Genomic DNA, 16,116 nt, shown 5'->3' on the forward strand with positions numbered 1-16,116 from the left:
TTCATTCTATCTCTATTCTCCCACTCTGCAGAATCTGTAGTTCAATCTCTAACGTTCTGCTCTCTCTGCTTTTTCTCATAGTAGCTTCATCTGGTCTGTTCCTGTTTGGCTGGATGCTGGCCGATCTCCAGCATCCAGCCAAACAGATGCTGGAGATCGGGCTGTTTTCCAGTGTAGTCCTGTTTCTCTGACTGTGACTAACTGGATGTGCTCTCTTCATCCTCTGACATGGGAGCTGGCTCGGAGCTCGTCTGCCTGGCTGTGTCTTTCCTGGACGGGGCCCCTTTAACAGCTGCTTTTTCTATGTCTGCTTCTGTCTCCTTGAACCCCAGTGGGCCTCAGCAGATGGCCGCTCACACTGAGCCTGGTTCTGCTGGAGGTTTCTTCCTGTTCAAAGGGAGTTTTTCCTCTCCACTGTGGCTACAAGCATGCTTAGTGTGAGGGATTGCTGAACAGTCAATGAGTCGATGCAATCAGCTGGTTTTTCTTGGATAGAAAACTTTGAATCAATGAGACTGGATGATCTGGTGAACTCTAAAGTGCCTTGAGATGAGATGATGTAAATTGGCGCTATAGAAATATAGAATTCTGTGCATTAGTTTTGCTGATTTTGCTTCATTAAGGTCACATGCCAGACATGCAGATACCATCTAAATTCATGGTTCAATGGGGGGTCTTGCATCAAGTATAAGATGCAGACGGGCTGGTGCCACGTAGTCTTAGTGAATAACAGTGGTGCTGTACAACAAACAGCTGTTTTTTTTAATGAACTAACCCTGGCAGGTTTAGTTGCCCTGGGTTTCTTTAATAACTGGTTGGATTTTCTTTGCTGCAAGTTTTTTTTTTCCAGTTAGCCACAGTCCAATAATCAGACTAATACCATATATGATATCTCAGTTATTTGCAGTGGAGTGTTGGCTTTAACTATGAACTCTGCCGTTTGTGTCCCACTAAGGGTAAAATGATACAATTTCCTATAAATTACCCAACTGCCTACAAGTATAAAAAGTTTGAAATGTTGATAATAAAAAGCTTTTTTAAAGGACTCACCACACAGGTAACAACAACACACTTTGAAGCAAATTATTTCAACCTTTATTAAACATAGCTTGCAAGAGATAAATATAACAAAGTTATTTCCTCCAAAATTAGCTTATTTTTTTTTTTCAATCAATGCATAATTGTCAATCAACTGGCAGTATTCAAACAGCATTATTTTCTTTTACCTTTGAAGATTAAATATCAACTATGTGCAAAAGGTCAGGATTGATGTAAGCGAAACAGAAACGTCTTCAGTTAGTCTCCCTCTTCAACATTTGTTTCAACGATGCAAAGAAAAAATATCGTTGGATGAACCGGACTGGGAATTTTTCCAGCATAAGCAACAACGACCAAGAAAAGAAAGTCAAAGAGTGCAGGACCACGACTGTTCTATGCTGGTGTCGGCAGAAACAGTGATCCCTGATTCAGGATGAGCTCCTCTCAGGTCACCGACATTTAACCAGAACGCTTTTTATGTTTGAACAGGCTGGAGTTTCACCAATGCAGAGATCTGATGGCGTTATAAGCTTCTGTAACAGCTAGAATAATAATAATAAGTGCTCCTTTACATCATGTTCAAACTAGATTCGTAATTGAATTACAAACCAACTTCCATTCCAACCTTTGTTTATACATCAAGTTCTAACGCTTCAAAAGCTCAGTCTTAGACTGCAATGCTGTTCACCTGAATCAGTAAACACTTTAGTCCAAAATTTGTAAAATCCGAGAATCAAGCAAATGCATCTAGCGAAACCACATGGGTGGGGTAGAGGGGTATCCCTAACATTTTGCACATTTGTTACACAATAATACACAGTGATCACAAAACAAAATGACAAGCTTCACAATATTCATGGCTTTTTGTTTGATTTTTCTACACAATGTACAACCATTTAATTTATTCTTCAGTACAAGGGAGGAAAATGCTTCTGTACAATAAGTCGTTATTACTTCAAACCTAGCAAATATCGTGTCATTTATTTCAATAGTCGATACATTTCCTGTTTTTTTTTTCTTTTTCAAAACTGCAATAAAACAGAAAGCTGAACTCAAGTCAAGACATGAAAATAAAAAGGATTTCAGAGGTTTAAAAACATTTGTAGCTGAAAATGAATATTGGAAATATAAAAGATGCATCGGCAGAAAGGGATGAAAAGGGTTTTCCTCAAATTCAGCTTTACACTTAGATCTAAAACACAAACTGTGTGTTTTTAATGAAACTATGCTGCTGATAGCAACAATCTGTGAAAACCACAAACAACTTAAACCTTTCCTCCAATATTCAAGAAAAAAAAAAAGTAAATGAAACTTAAACTGAAAACTGGTCGTCAGAAAAACACGATTATAGTCCAGATTCCTTTCTATCAGCTTTAATGTTGTGCAGATAATAATTACACAAACAGAACCGTGTGAATTCCTGCGTAAAATAAAAAGACCCAAATATTACGGCAGCCATACTGCAAACAGGAAAAAAAAACAGACAAAGCCCCAAAGCCTTCAACTTCTGAGATGCATAAATCCTGACGTCCCACCTAGAGCTGGTGTTATTGGGAAACTAAATATTGCTGATGTTCATCCAGTCAGATTGGTATGAAAAAACTAAAAGAAAAGATCAGAACAGAATAAAAAGTCAAATGGGTTTAAAGTCCACAACTTTGAAAGAATTAAGCTGCAAGTTTAGATTCTTGTTTAATGAAGAGGCCATGGATAGTTAATATCTTAGCAGAAGAAAAGCATCCACTGCTTTTTCTTTAACAATTTATTTTTTACATGTTGTGTAGAAAGCTGCAGACACACAGACACCACTAGTCTCTCCTCCATCTTTTGTATTTATGGAAATATTTCAAGGCTCTGATCCAAGACAGAAGCTAAAACTGTTCACAGCAGCAGTTCTCCTCCTCCTCCATCAACGAACACAACTGCTTTGAAACCAGTTATCTAGCTCCCAGGCAGCACATTAAACTGCTTTATTTTTATCTATTTTTTAACAGCTGCTCTGACATGTCCAGCTTTACATTAGGGGTTAAATATGGGAAGGTCTACAGACTATAAACCGCTACATTCTCCCGCTCAAACAGACCTCTATGGCCAGAGGTTTTTATGTTTGCATGGACCGTGCTTCTTAACATGTTGGGGGCCATTTTAACTTTTACTAGCACTGAAGGTACTACTGATAATATACTTAAGGTACTGACTTCTCAATCTCATTAAAAAGAAGATCATCTGTTCCTTTTATCTACAACAGGTTGGGTAGGATGTGGTTTTAATAAATAAAATGATCAAAGCGTTTTCTATATTAATGGGGGGAACAGAACTAGGTGGTTAAGATTGCAGCCGACAGAATCTAGTCTGTTTCATGCAAGTGAGACGTTTGCTATGGAGTACCACAGGGTTCAGTGTTTGGCCCTTTTACTATAGGTGCCGATGGCATTGAAGAAATGTAAAATATTGTACGTTGATGGGTGATTCTCATCTGCATCCAGATTAGTCAAAACGAGCTAGTCTGGATTCTCCATTATTAGGAAGATCAAAACGATTTAGAAAAGGTTTTCAACTCGTCTAATATTTAGCAGAAGGAAGCTAGGGAGATACTTTTATAATTTGATTTCTTTGGATTCTTGATAAATGAATAGCTCGATATTATTCTTGTTAAACATGAAACTCTGAATACAAAGTTCTGTTACGAATGATTGTTTTAAACCTTCCCATCAGAGCACTTATTTATCTAACTTCCAGTTTTGTCTGTAAGACGGATACGCAATTTATTTCTAAATTTTTAAATAAACGCTTTGATCTTTTTTGATAAAACTCTATAGTTTCGGTGGCCGTTTTGGCGCTTAACGACACACCTCAGGTATTGAGGTTTTACCTCTCAATGGAACATAGACCGAGCAGTGACTGTGTTTATATCAATGCATCCTTAAAACAGCCACAGAAGGACCTGCTGCCATTATTCTAGAAAATTGGCCGTAGAGATTCGTACGGAGCGCTTCACACAAACAGGAACCTGCAGCCATAAAATAGCTTCAGAGGAGGAAATGCTTTGAAGTCAATGATAACTTTTAACAAAATGACATTTTAAGATCAAAATCAATATGGAGTTGTGGAGAACGCCAATAGAAATCTTATTTAATCGGATTTGAATAAACTGCATTTAAATTAACTGAATTCGGACCAACTTAGAATCAAATGATCCAATAGATCCAACAAATTTTAAAGCCATTAATGGAACAGGTTCATTGCATTAACCTGTGTTGACCTTGGCTCTTGTATAGATAACCTTGAGATGTTTTCTGAACCGACTGTATGAAGATTCAGGTCACATGTTTCTAGGAAGGAGAGACAGAAGATCTGGAAGTTTAAGAATCGCAGAGTTTTGTCCAGAAAGTCAATAGGTGGTCATATACTTTCCTATTTAAATGGAAAATAATGTGAGACACTCCCTTTTTCAGGTGTTTCTGTCTCATTAGGGTCGGACGATTGTAGAGAATTAAAATGGGGCTTAAGGAAGCGTTGTCCCTTCAGAGTAATCTATGAGAACGGCTTGAACGTCCCACTCAAAATGACCTCATGCATGAGGGGGTAACTATGTACCGTAAATAATACTGCAAACAGAGTGAACACAGCTACAAACCTGAGAGACTGCAAACTGATTAAGTTTCAGTCAGGTGGGCGGGACAATCTGACAAGTCTGCAAAGACCTGGGCGACAAAGATTGAACAGATCAGGGCTGCCTACGTAGACACCGTTTCTAAATCCTAATTAACAGGAGGCTCTAAAAACCCTGCAAACAAAGAGGTGTTAAAAAAAATAAAAAAAAGATAAACCTTGCTCAGAATTTGTACAAGTCATGACTTGGGGCTGCAAACAAAATGCCATAATCCTTTGTCTTCCCTAACATCCAGCACAGAAAACACAAAGCATCGCTACGCCATGATGGAAACATTTACAATGTCAGGTATGTGGAAATAAAAAAGGTTCAACCTTCAGCTGCTGCAGACTGCATGTCCCATTCACTGAGGATGTGTGAGAATATATATATATAGATAGATATAGATATATAAAATAGGGCTGAAATTAATCTGTTAATTTGCGATCAATCAATTGTTGAAAGAATCAACTAATTTAATAATCAATTAATGTTTAATTGGAGTATATAGACTATAAAACATGCCTTTAGTTGACAGAGCAACCCACTAAGAGCAGGAATTAAATCAAAATTTTAAAAAAAGTTATATAAATATTTAGAATTTCGGATTAAAAAAAAGTTTAGGCTGTCAATATCCAGAACTCCTCAAGTAGAAAAGTTTTACTTTTATCCTGTTTAATTTAATAAGCCATAAGTCTTCTTAAAGGAACCCTTGTTTATCCAATTATTAATCGACTTGTGAAATAATTTGTTGGTTGCAGCCCTAATATATATATATATAAATTATATATATATAGACGTATGAAATATGGAGATTGTCTAGCAGAGCAGTTCCAGCTATAATGTTCACCTCAGAGGAATCTGTCTGATAGCAGCATGTTAGCGTGGCGCTACAAATCCTGCAAACTTCAATAGAGTTAAAGTGATTAGAGCACGTTAACCAAATTGTTACAAACACTGACTGAGGATGTGTGCAGCGGTCGACGCGTGAAACATAAAAAGCAATGAGAGATGCATGAGGATCAGTCCACATCAATGTCATTCTGTAACCAGGATAATAACCCAACTGATCGTGACCTTATTACTTTCTATCCAACATTCATTTCTTTGTACTGAAAACAACAACAAACGACCGAAAAACTAAACTAAACTAAATTTCCATTTTGGAAATATGAAAAGTGCTCCTCTGGAGTGAGGCAACTTGTGAGCACAGGGTGCGCACAATGATTGATCCATGTCTCTCGTAAAACATCCGCATCCTTTTTCCTTTGTAGCTAGGCATCTATACACAATCCATAGATTTTTTAAAAATTATTTTTACAGTTTTAGATTATTATCGTCTCCGGTAGCCGATGCCTCTCAGGTAGGCCACCAAATCATTTGAAGACGCCGCACGAAAAAGTCAGGGAAAAAAAAAGGATGAGACACACTGGAAAAATAAACTGGGATGCTGGGTGGAGAATCTGATCAGGAGCGACTCTGAACTCTCTGCACACAGAAACAAAGAGGAACTGATGGGATGGAAATAATTCAGGGGGAATATTGAAGAAAAGGCAGAGAAAAAAGGAGGCGGGAAAAAAAAAAAAAATGCATCTGGCTCCTCGGTGAACAACGCCACCTGGAACATCCGTCTCCTGGTTCATCAGCTCCCCGCCTGCTTGGTCTGATGCTTCCTGTAACAGCAGAAAGTCGCCTCCGAAACAAAGGAAAAGCTGCTAAAGATGGGAAATATGTTTTAACTCCATCAGATCCTCTCTGGTTCCAGATTAGTCAGTTTCTCTTGGTTCTGATGTCGGTTAGGGGGGGCGACTCCAGGTCTGGGGTCAGGCGGCGTTGGACCCTCTGATGAAGAGCTTGAGGCGGGTCACTGATCCGCGGTGAGCTCTCTGCTCCAGAATCTCAGAGTCTCTCCAGAACCAGCGCAGCCTGAAATTCGTTCTAACAGAATCTTTAACTCCTTTTTTAAAATAGGAGTCAGCAAACTAATCACGTTTAAAAACTTGAGAGTAAATAAACTTGATGTTGCATAGCAACCAGAGTGAACCCTGTTGATCTTCTGTTTTGAACAATAGTCATAATAGCTTTAGTGGAGAAAAATAAAAGTGTTGTTACTGATAGTCTCTTAAAGCAAAGATCAGACGGCAGAGAGAGAAACATACGTGCCAAATACCAATGATAGCAGAACGGAAACCAACTTGAGCTTAAGTGGCCAATGCAGTAGAAGCGCTACCAGCGGTGATTCTAAAGGGACGGGGGATGCTGCTATAATAAAAACAACTGCGATGCGCTGACGGCTTGTGTTTCTGGTCGACTCTCACGGGTTGGTCTGAGATAGGCACACGGACAGGCACTGCATGCGATGGAACGGTGGGGGGGAAATCTCAGCTGATCTGGGAGCGCCTGGTGGGGGGGGTGGGGGGTTATCAAACGACACTGGCCTCTGACACACAGGAGAGGTTAGCGGGGCTCATTTCTGCCCGGTGATGGACTGCGATATGGAGCGAGGCGGGATCATGTCCAACAGGTACTCTCTTTGCCGGTCCGCTAAGGTGGAAGTCTTATGGGCTCCAACCGCTGCAGGATTCAGGTAGGCAATATTTAACCCTGCAGGAAAACAGAGACGCAAACAAAAGATCAGTAGAGAGAACTACAGACCAGATAACATTTCAATATAGAAATTCAGATGCTTCACAGTTTTAACACAGAGATGACAAAAGTACTCACTTTCTGTACTTGAGTAAAAGTACAGATACTTGTGTTAAAAATACTCTGGTAAAAGTGGAAGTACTGATTAAACTTCTTTACTCAAGTAAAAGTAACAAAGTACAGGCTTGTAAATTTACTTAAAGTATAAAAGTAAAAGTAGAAACCACTTTTTTCATGCCGTTGCCTACATTTTAAATGGATGTCTGCCAAGAGGACTAGATCTCCGTTGTGTTCATTTTCAATCATCTCGTCGTCCATGCTACTATGCTAACGCCACCGCCACCAAGCTGCAATGATTTGCCGCCAATGAATACCGCCGAATCTGTCGATTCATCTTGTAGCGGTGCGTCAAATGCAACGTAGATTCCCATCCAATTAGAATGAATTTGGTATTGATGACGTGAAAAATAATAACGGTAACTCCATTGAAATGATTCAAAACTAAAGTAACGAGACAATTTTTTAAAATGTAAGGAGTAGAAAGTACAGATATTTGTGTAAAAATGTAAGGAGTAGAAGTAAAAAGTCGCCATAAAAATAAGTAGTAAAGTAAAAATATCAGAAAAATCTACTTGAGTACAGTAACCAAGTATTTGTACTTCGTTACTTCCATCTCTGGTTTTAACACAGAGTAGAAAAATATCAATATAAATGAAACAACTTCACCTTTTAGCAAATAATCCAACATTAAACAACAAAACAACAACATCAAAACAAAACCAACAATTTACCAAAAAAATAAAAATAAAAGGAATAGGCTGAAGCAAAGCTTATTACCCTGTTTTAAACTTACAACCTTTACAACCTATCAGCTTCTTTACTGCATATATAAATATTCAAATCTACATAACATAGGATTTTATCATTTTACATTTTAAAGCCCTTTTAAAATTCACCAAGAAAGGACATAACTTTAAATCATCATTAAACTCATTCCACATTTTCACACCAATAACTGAAACACATCTAGACTTTATCGGGCTCGTCTCTTTTGCTCATTCAAATATAAACAAACCTCGCAAATTATATTTATTTTCTCTTAACTTAAATAATTTCTGAATACCAGAAGGAAGACTTTTGTTCACTGCTTTATGCATTATTTCCAGTATTTTTATATAAACAATGTCTTTGAATTTTAATGTGTTGCTTTGAATGAAGAGTTTATCAGTTGGTTCACTTTATCCCACCTTATTAATAAGCCTTAGAGCTTTGCAGACCTTCAATATTTATTAAATCTTTTATTTTAAATAATATTCTAATAGTTTTTGCAATTTTATTTCTAATATATTCTATGTGAGGCTTCCAACTAAGTTTGCTGTCTATAATAATCCCATAAACCAAATCCATAAACTCTTTCAATTTCAACTCCATTTCTACATAACTTTACATCGTTATAGACCCGATTACCAGAGAATACCATAAATTTAGTTTTCCCCTCATTTAACGACAACTTTTTATAATCAAACCATGTTTTCAACTCAGCTACAATCCTATTGCTTTTATTTTTTTTACACTAAATTCATTAAATCACTGCAAAGATATTATTTTTAGGTATAAATAATGATCCATTGATTATTCCTTGCGACGGACTGGCAACCTGTCCAGGGTGTACCCCGCCTCTTGCCCATTGACTGCTGGAGATAGGCACCAGCACCCCTCGCGACCCCGATTGGGACAAGCGTGTAAGATAATGGACGGATGGATGGATGGATGATTATTCCTTTCCTTTAAAAAGAAGCTAACAGCAAAGACAGGAAGGAGGATTGATTTCTGACAGCCTGTCCTTACCTGGGATATTGTAAATCTGACGACGGCTGTCGTGCTGCAGTCTGTTGCTGCCGCCGCCGCCGCTGCCACAGTGCTTGGCGCCGCTCATCCCCATCAGGCTGCTGGCCACCGACAGCTGGGAGGCCTGGGCGAAGTTGGAAAGGACGCCTCTTGCAGAGTTGGACAGACCTCGCTGCAGAGAGGCCTGCGGCTGCTGAGCCTGGAGACGGACGCAATAAAGCATTAGGGCTTCCCAAAATGTTTGACCTTTGACCCCAGACTAACAATGCAACAAACATTACTACACTAAATTATAAATACATGTAAATAATGTATTTATGATTTCATTTCTAAATAAACGTGTTCTATAAAAATGACAAGAACCAAAGAAATTTAAAGACAATGATGTTGATTTTTATTCCATGTTTCAATTCTATAAACTGAATCGTTTTAGTCAGCATGAAGCTTTTCTCTTCATAAGAGAAAAAGTGTCTAGGAAGTGTATGAGAAGAACAGAAAAGCCTCAGAATAGAGAAACAAGACCAGAGTGTTTTTGGGAGATTCTTTCATGCGATGGCGTACACTGAAAGCACAGGCTGGGCTTCCCACTCATAACCTGACTCCACCAGATGGATTTGCTCCGCATATCCATCTGGAAACCTTCCGTTGAAGTACCGTATTTTCACGACTATAAGGCGCACTTAAACGTCTTTTTTTCCCCTCAAAATGTGCGGTGCGCCCTTTGGTGCGGTGCGCCCTATGTGTGTTGTAACTGCGACTTTTGAGACCACCTCATTGAGGAGATGATGAAAGAGTGGCTGAATGTAAGGAGACCAGGTGTTTTTTTTTCACTCATCACCATCGCTGTTAATACGTAACTCCATGCGTGCGCATCTCACAGCTGATGTGAAAAACATGGGGAAACAAATTAACGCTGTGCTCGCTGTTCAACCGCTCGACATCGGTGTGAACCGGACCCAGCAGGTGCAGCAGAAGCAGCGAGTTTACATGCAAAGTCAATGGTTGACGCGCGTATAGGCGCAGCAAAAGGTCCTGCACCGCGTTTTGGTGCAGCACGTCGGGAGCGTTTAAGCATCTGACGCACCGCCAACGCGCTGCTGCTGCTCGACATGGAAAAATTGAAGTTTTGCTGCTGGACGCGCCGCATCAACCAATCAGAGAAGCTGATCTGGGAGCTGACAGCGAGACAGACAGCGCTCTGATGACATATGATAGTAACGCAAATGAAAAGGCTGGGTGGATGCGTGGCTGAGGCAGGTGTATGTGAGGAGACTAGGTGGTTTTTTCCACGCATCACCATCGCTGCGTGCCCATCTCACAGCCGATGTGAAAAAAAGATGAATCAAATGAACGCTGTGCTCGCCGTTATCCCGGGGGGTCTGACAAAGGAACTTCCACCGCTCGACATCGGTGTGAAGCGGCCGTTCAGCTGCGAGCGGCGTGGGAGCGATGGATGACAGACGGAGACCACAGTTTCATGATAAATGGAAGGCAGCGCCGGGCAAGTTACGCCACCGTTTGCGGATGGATCGTAGATGGACTGTGTCTGCTGGCTCTGTTGTTCAAGCTTTCGCAAAAGCCGGCATTATTTCTGAGGAGCCGCGCTGCACGGAAAGTGACTGACAGCGCAGAAGGGGAAACTGGCATGTCTGATTTAGCGCAGCTGTTTTATTCAGAGGAATGCTGAGGATAACAGAGGATGATGACTTTGATGGGTTTGATTAATACTTTGTAATAAATACATGAATAAAGCACAATCATACTCAGTTTTGCTCCCGCTCTATTTTTCTACCTGAAAACTTAATTCAACAGCAGCCTCTGAGCGGGTCTCCTCCTCTTCAGCGCGGTGGCTGGCAGGTGTTTTTTCATCTAAATAATCTAAATCTTGCAGCTATATTTGCTGTGATCAGTTGGAATAAAGTAGTTTTAATATGTTTTTAAGTGAGAAAGGCCACCTGAAAACTTAATAATTGCAGTCAGTTCATCCAGATTATCTATTTCTGTCGGAGGCGCTCAGACCCCCACATACCAGCGGTGCGCCGACAGGAGAAATCCTTTCGTTCACCGCGGCTGCTGGCAGGTGTTTTTCATCTAAATAATTTAAACTGCAGGCACCAGGATACCGGTAATAAAAGCGAACATATTCTGTCGGCAGGTTTCAGGATTTTAAGTTAATTTAGGAGCGATCACAGCGCTGTGTCATCTGCGATGTGTCTGTCTCACGGCCAGCTGCCAGGTTTGATTAATACTTTGTAATAAATACATGAATAAAGCACAGTCATACTCAGTTTTGCCCCCGCTGTATTTTTAAATACGCAGTAGAGGTATTTAAAGGTAGTAGAGGACATGTACCTGTATATAAAAAACGCGCCCTATAGTCCGGTGCGCCTTATGTGTGTGTTAAATACAGAAATGGGACACATAACTGAGAGTGCGCCTTTTAGTCCGGTGCGCCTTATGGTCGTGAAAATACGGTAATTCTGGGAAGGGACGAAAATACTGGTTAGCTGATTGGCCTATGTTGGTGATAGACGGGCCAAATAAACCAATCAGATCAATGAAGCATATGACGTACTAACGGAGCGACGACGAAAACGCAACCACAAGCCAGGCTACTCTTGCTGAAACCAGTCGGGAGAAGAGCAAAAACATCTTTTCCTCTGAGAAAAGCCTCCAGAGCAGTGTTTTGCTCTTCTTTCAGTGAAGAAATACTCTGTAATTCCGATAAAACTTGCTCGATAGCCACGATAATGCTAGTTTCATCGGCTGAAGCCGCCATGTTCTTTAGACTGAACTGTCGCGCTTCTCGTTGCGTCACACCTCAACCCGCCTCAAAGCCAACGCTGATTGGACGTTTGTTTGGTGAACGGCTCCAAATTTTCTTTATCGGAAAGTAGCCAGACCGATCTGCGAGTGAAACCTTGAAAGCTCGCGAGATCAGGATGGTCTCACGAGGCTACCCCACTCATGCCTCAGTTGCAAAGTTTCTACTTGACGGGTAAAGTTTGGCTTTTTGGAGAAATCCTTTTCACATCACTGGAAGTAAAACGAGGAGATATGGATTGTCCACGCTCTTGAATACATTCAAAAGCAGGTACAGCGTTGAGTACGTGAATTTTTGTTTAAAGTGGAGAGGGCGGGTCTTTTCGAAAATTCAGGAAAATCCTCCCCTATAGCTTTAGCAGAAAAAACCCCAAACATTTTACATCTCAGTAACATCACAGTATTCCTGCAGATTATGGAAAGTGAAAACCAACTTAGAATTTTCCAGCAGATTCCTGTGATGAGAAAGGAGGACATTTGATCCCGAACAGAAACAACTTTTGGTTCATGGTTCAATATTTCACAGAGTTTCTAATGTCATAGATGAATAATGATAGTTCAGTAGGTGAAATGGACGTACAGAGAAGTTCAAACCCCATCAACACCTCCTTTCTCTGCCAATTCTCCCAATTCTAAAGTTTCACCATAAAACGGGTGAATTCAGACGAAGCACAGAGTTGACATAAACTCAGGGATGTCGCCTTATTTGGTTCTGGCCTGTACTTTTTCGACGCCCCAAAATTGACATGCATTCACATACAGACTGTGAAGACATTTTCACAGTCTTCCCAAATATCCGAAGAATCGACAGGCATGGATTATTTTTGTCTATCAGAGGATCTCTGCAAAGTTTGATGCTCTGCATTTGCTTGAAGCATTTTACCGAAAAAGGCTTTCAAAATCTTGGACAGTTCAAAGTAGGGGTGGAACGGTTCACAAAATCCATGGTTCGGTTCACGGGTTCGTGGTCACGATTTTCGTTTCGGTATATGTTGATTGTTAGCATGACATGTTGGTCATGTTGCTGTTAGCATAAACAAAACGTGTTGCACAATGCATGCACACTGTTTTTATCCACAACTTTCTTCCCACCGTCATCGTAGGTCACTCTAAATGCAAAGTGGTCCCATACAGCAGACCTATAAAGTCCTGCTGGCGCGTCTTCCAACTCCTGTTCTTTCCCACTCGCCATACCCACACAATTCTCCACAACAACTGATTTTTTTCTGCTACAACCGGCTACGCTGCTTCGCTTCTTCTTCTTGTTTACTACTGGCGGTTGGCTTTGGACGCAGTACCGCCACCTGCTGCTCTGGAGTGTAAACGCTTCGCCTATGAGAAAAAGGAGCAGTGCAGCGAAGTGTGATTCTGCCGCTAAGCTGTTGATAGCAATTATAGCATATCTATGGTGACGAGATTTGGGTTTCTGAAAAGGAGGACTGTTGGGTCGCTGACTGGAACAGACCGGGCATTCGAACCGAGCCACGAGTTCCGGGCTGGTCTGAACCTGATCTGGTGACGGTATGCTTCCCCCCACCTGCCTTACCGTAGACGTGGCCGCCGGGTCGGGTTCGTCAGCTCCGACCAGCCCCGGAGCTGACAGCTAAGTTCGAGTGCCCGGTGTGTTTCCACAACATGCTGCAGTGTTGTCGACCAAAATCCCAGAATATTCTGAAATTCCCCGACATTTTTTTAGCTATGAAAAGTAGGAAATGTCCGGGATAAACAGAACGTCTGGTCACCCTACCATATCAACAATCTGATATTTCAGTGAGTGAGTGCTTGTTGCTATGATACATCTTTGCTCAGCAGCTTCCCTCGTTGTAAACCAACCAATCAGAGCACAGCTCATCTAAATATTCATGATCATACCATAAAAGGAAGAAAACCTGTGGTTTCATTTTAGGGCTTTTAACCAGGCTGCATTAAGGCTCATAGAACAGCTAAGATGCATGTAAACCAGCTACAGGAGGAACATCCTTCCACTCACCACTGATTTCACATTCATTCCCCTTTCTGTCACATTTCTACAATTCAAACAATGAATAATAAAAAGGAAAACAGGAAATAACCACGATTTAAACAATGATTCCTGTATTCTAACATTTGATGAGAATATGTTCCCAGCTGTAACAACTTGGACAGATTGTTTTGTCCAAAAAAGCAAACTTACCGAGAAATGTTTTATGAACCTGCTTGATAGATATAAAGTCAGTGAGACTTGATCTGAATGAGATTACGATGCAGCTATAAGAAATATGCTGCATTCACTTTCAGTTATTCATAAAGTGAAATATATTTATGTTCAGTTTAGGCAGCGATGTACTCGTATGGTTTCTGACACGTTTTTCATAAAATAAGTGAATTTTTTCTTGAATTGAGGAGGTAAGTGAGAAACTTTGCCAATAGAACAAGACAGTTTACAGTTAAAATTAGAAAAAACAATTGCATTGTCTTATTTCAAGTAAATATTATCTAATTATCTTATATTAAAAATAAAAATACTCATTCCATTGGCAGATCATCTTATTTACCTGCTCAAATTAAGTCTAAATACACTTAATTTAAGATATTTTTTACTTATTTTTTTAGATTGTTTTGCAGTGATAATCATACTTCAATTGTTCCAATCAATTCAGTTTATTTCTATCGCGCCAATTCGCAACAGATGTCATCTCAAGGTGCTTTAAAGAGACAATTCCTAAATTGTTCCGCTATAAGAACATTTTGTTTAGGATCTTCTAAAATGCTGCAAACCTACTAACTAACTCCGAGATTCCACATAATCCATCAGCGCTCTGCTTACGTACGTCGTACTTGACATATTAATCAATGAGAACTGGCTACTCCGCCGCACCTCACCATCCACACACGTCTTCTCCATCCTTCACAGTCAAAATACGGAGCCCAAGTTTTTTTTGCTCCGCTCTGGTCCGGCCTGCTCAAGATCTATAACTGTAATCGCACCAAATAGGTAAAAGAACGGTAAGAAGATCCGGTTCATCAAATTAAAATATAGTAACGACGGATCAGTAACTACAGATTATAGCATAATTCTAATATATTCCCAAAACCCAAGACCGTTAAAGTTACCGTATTTTCGCGACTGTAAGGCGCATATAAACGTCTTTTTTTCCCCTCAAAATGTGCGGCGCGCCCTATGTGTGTTGTAACTGCGACTTTTGAGACCACCATGAGAACGTTAAAGGGGGAAGTGTGGGCGTGGATTGGCTGCCACTAGGGCTGCAACTAACGATTATTTTAAAAATCGATGAATCGGCCGATTATTTTTTCGATTAATCGATGAATCGGACAAAAAATATTTTTTATATTAACCTCTTTATTCCAAAATAAACATTTTAGACAGAACAAACAAGCACACAAGTACAGGTTGCTCATTAACTGTACTGGTGCAATATGAAAAATAAATGTTTGTGTTACAACTACGCAAACTTACATGAGAAATGTAGCTGTACATCCACAAAATATAGGGTACTTTGTTTCATAAAGCGCAAAAAAATACATTTTTGTTTTTAAAAGCCCCTAAGGGGTTCAAACAATAGGCCCCCCCATTTCAACAAATGAGTTTTTTTAGACTAGAAGAGTTCTGCCTTTTAAGACAGGAAAGTATAGCAGTTAAAGTTGCTACTTGAGAAAATACTGAACCATAGAGATAAAAATAGCCCTGTGATTCAAATTATAAATTGTATTTGGAATAAAAATGAGAGAACTAGGGGTGCTAAAAAACACATCCTCCAAAGACAGATATTTACATGGGAATGTGGCAGATAATTAATTGACATATTACTGATCTTGCTGGATTTTATTCTGCTTTACTTCCATAAATTGCAGGATCTTCTTTACTTTATCTTTGCCAGAAGATTTAAACTTTAAAAGCCTTGCCCTCATAATTTGCAAGTTAATTTATTTATAAAGAAAATATAAACGCTGCTTAAGCTCATTCAAATGAAATTAAAAGTAAAATAAGTAGCCAACCTTATCACTGTCTGTAACCTACTAACAAGGTAAGGAAAGCATCAGATGAGCTACCTGAGAAACTAACGTTACGTTTCCCCACTTTAAAACCAAACAAACATGGTGCTTCCGTG

General features: G+C 39.9%; 1 protein-coding gene across 1 annotated transcript in view; it reads right to left on the reverse strand.

Annotated features, from left to right (window-relative positions):
* Window positions 1-3,019: 3,019 nt before the first annotated feature.
* The window catches only part of gatad2b (GATA zinc finger domain containing 2B), a 53,348-nt gene continuing 40,251 nt past the window's right edge, over window positions 3,020-16,116 (reverse strand). Inside the window, exons 10-11 of the mRNA XM_038304038.1 lie at window positions 9,185-9,383; window positions 3,020-7,294 (exon numbers count right to left, since the gene is read on the reverse strand). Of these exons, the coding sequence (XP_038159966.1) occupies window positions 7,158-7,294; window positions 9,185-9,383 (336 nt within the window). The 3' untranslated portion in view covers window positions 3,020-7,157. The remainder of the gene's footprint in view (window positions 7,295-9,184; window positions 9,384-16,116) is intronic.

The sequence above is a fragment of the Cyprinodon tularosa genome, unplaced genomic scaffold, assembly GCF_016077235.1.
Source record: "Cyprinodon tularosa strain WSP-4 unplaced genomic scaffold, ASM1607723v1 ctg524, whole genome shotgun sequence".
Lineage (NCBI taxonomy): Eukaryota > Metazoa > Chordata > Actinopteri > Cyprinodontiformes > Cyprinodontidae > Cyprinodon > Cyprinodon tularosa.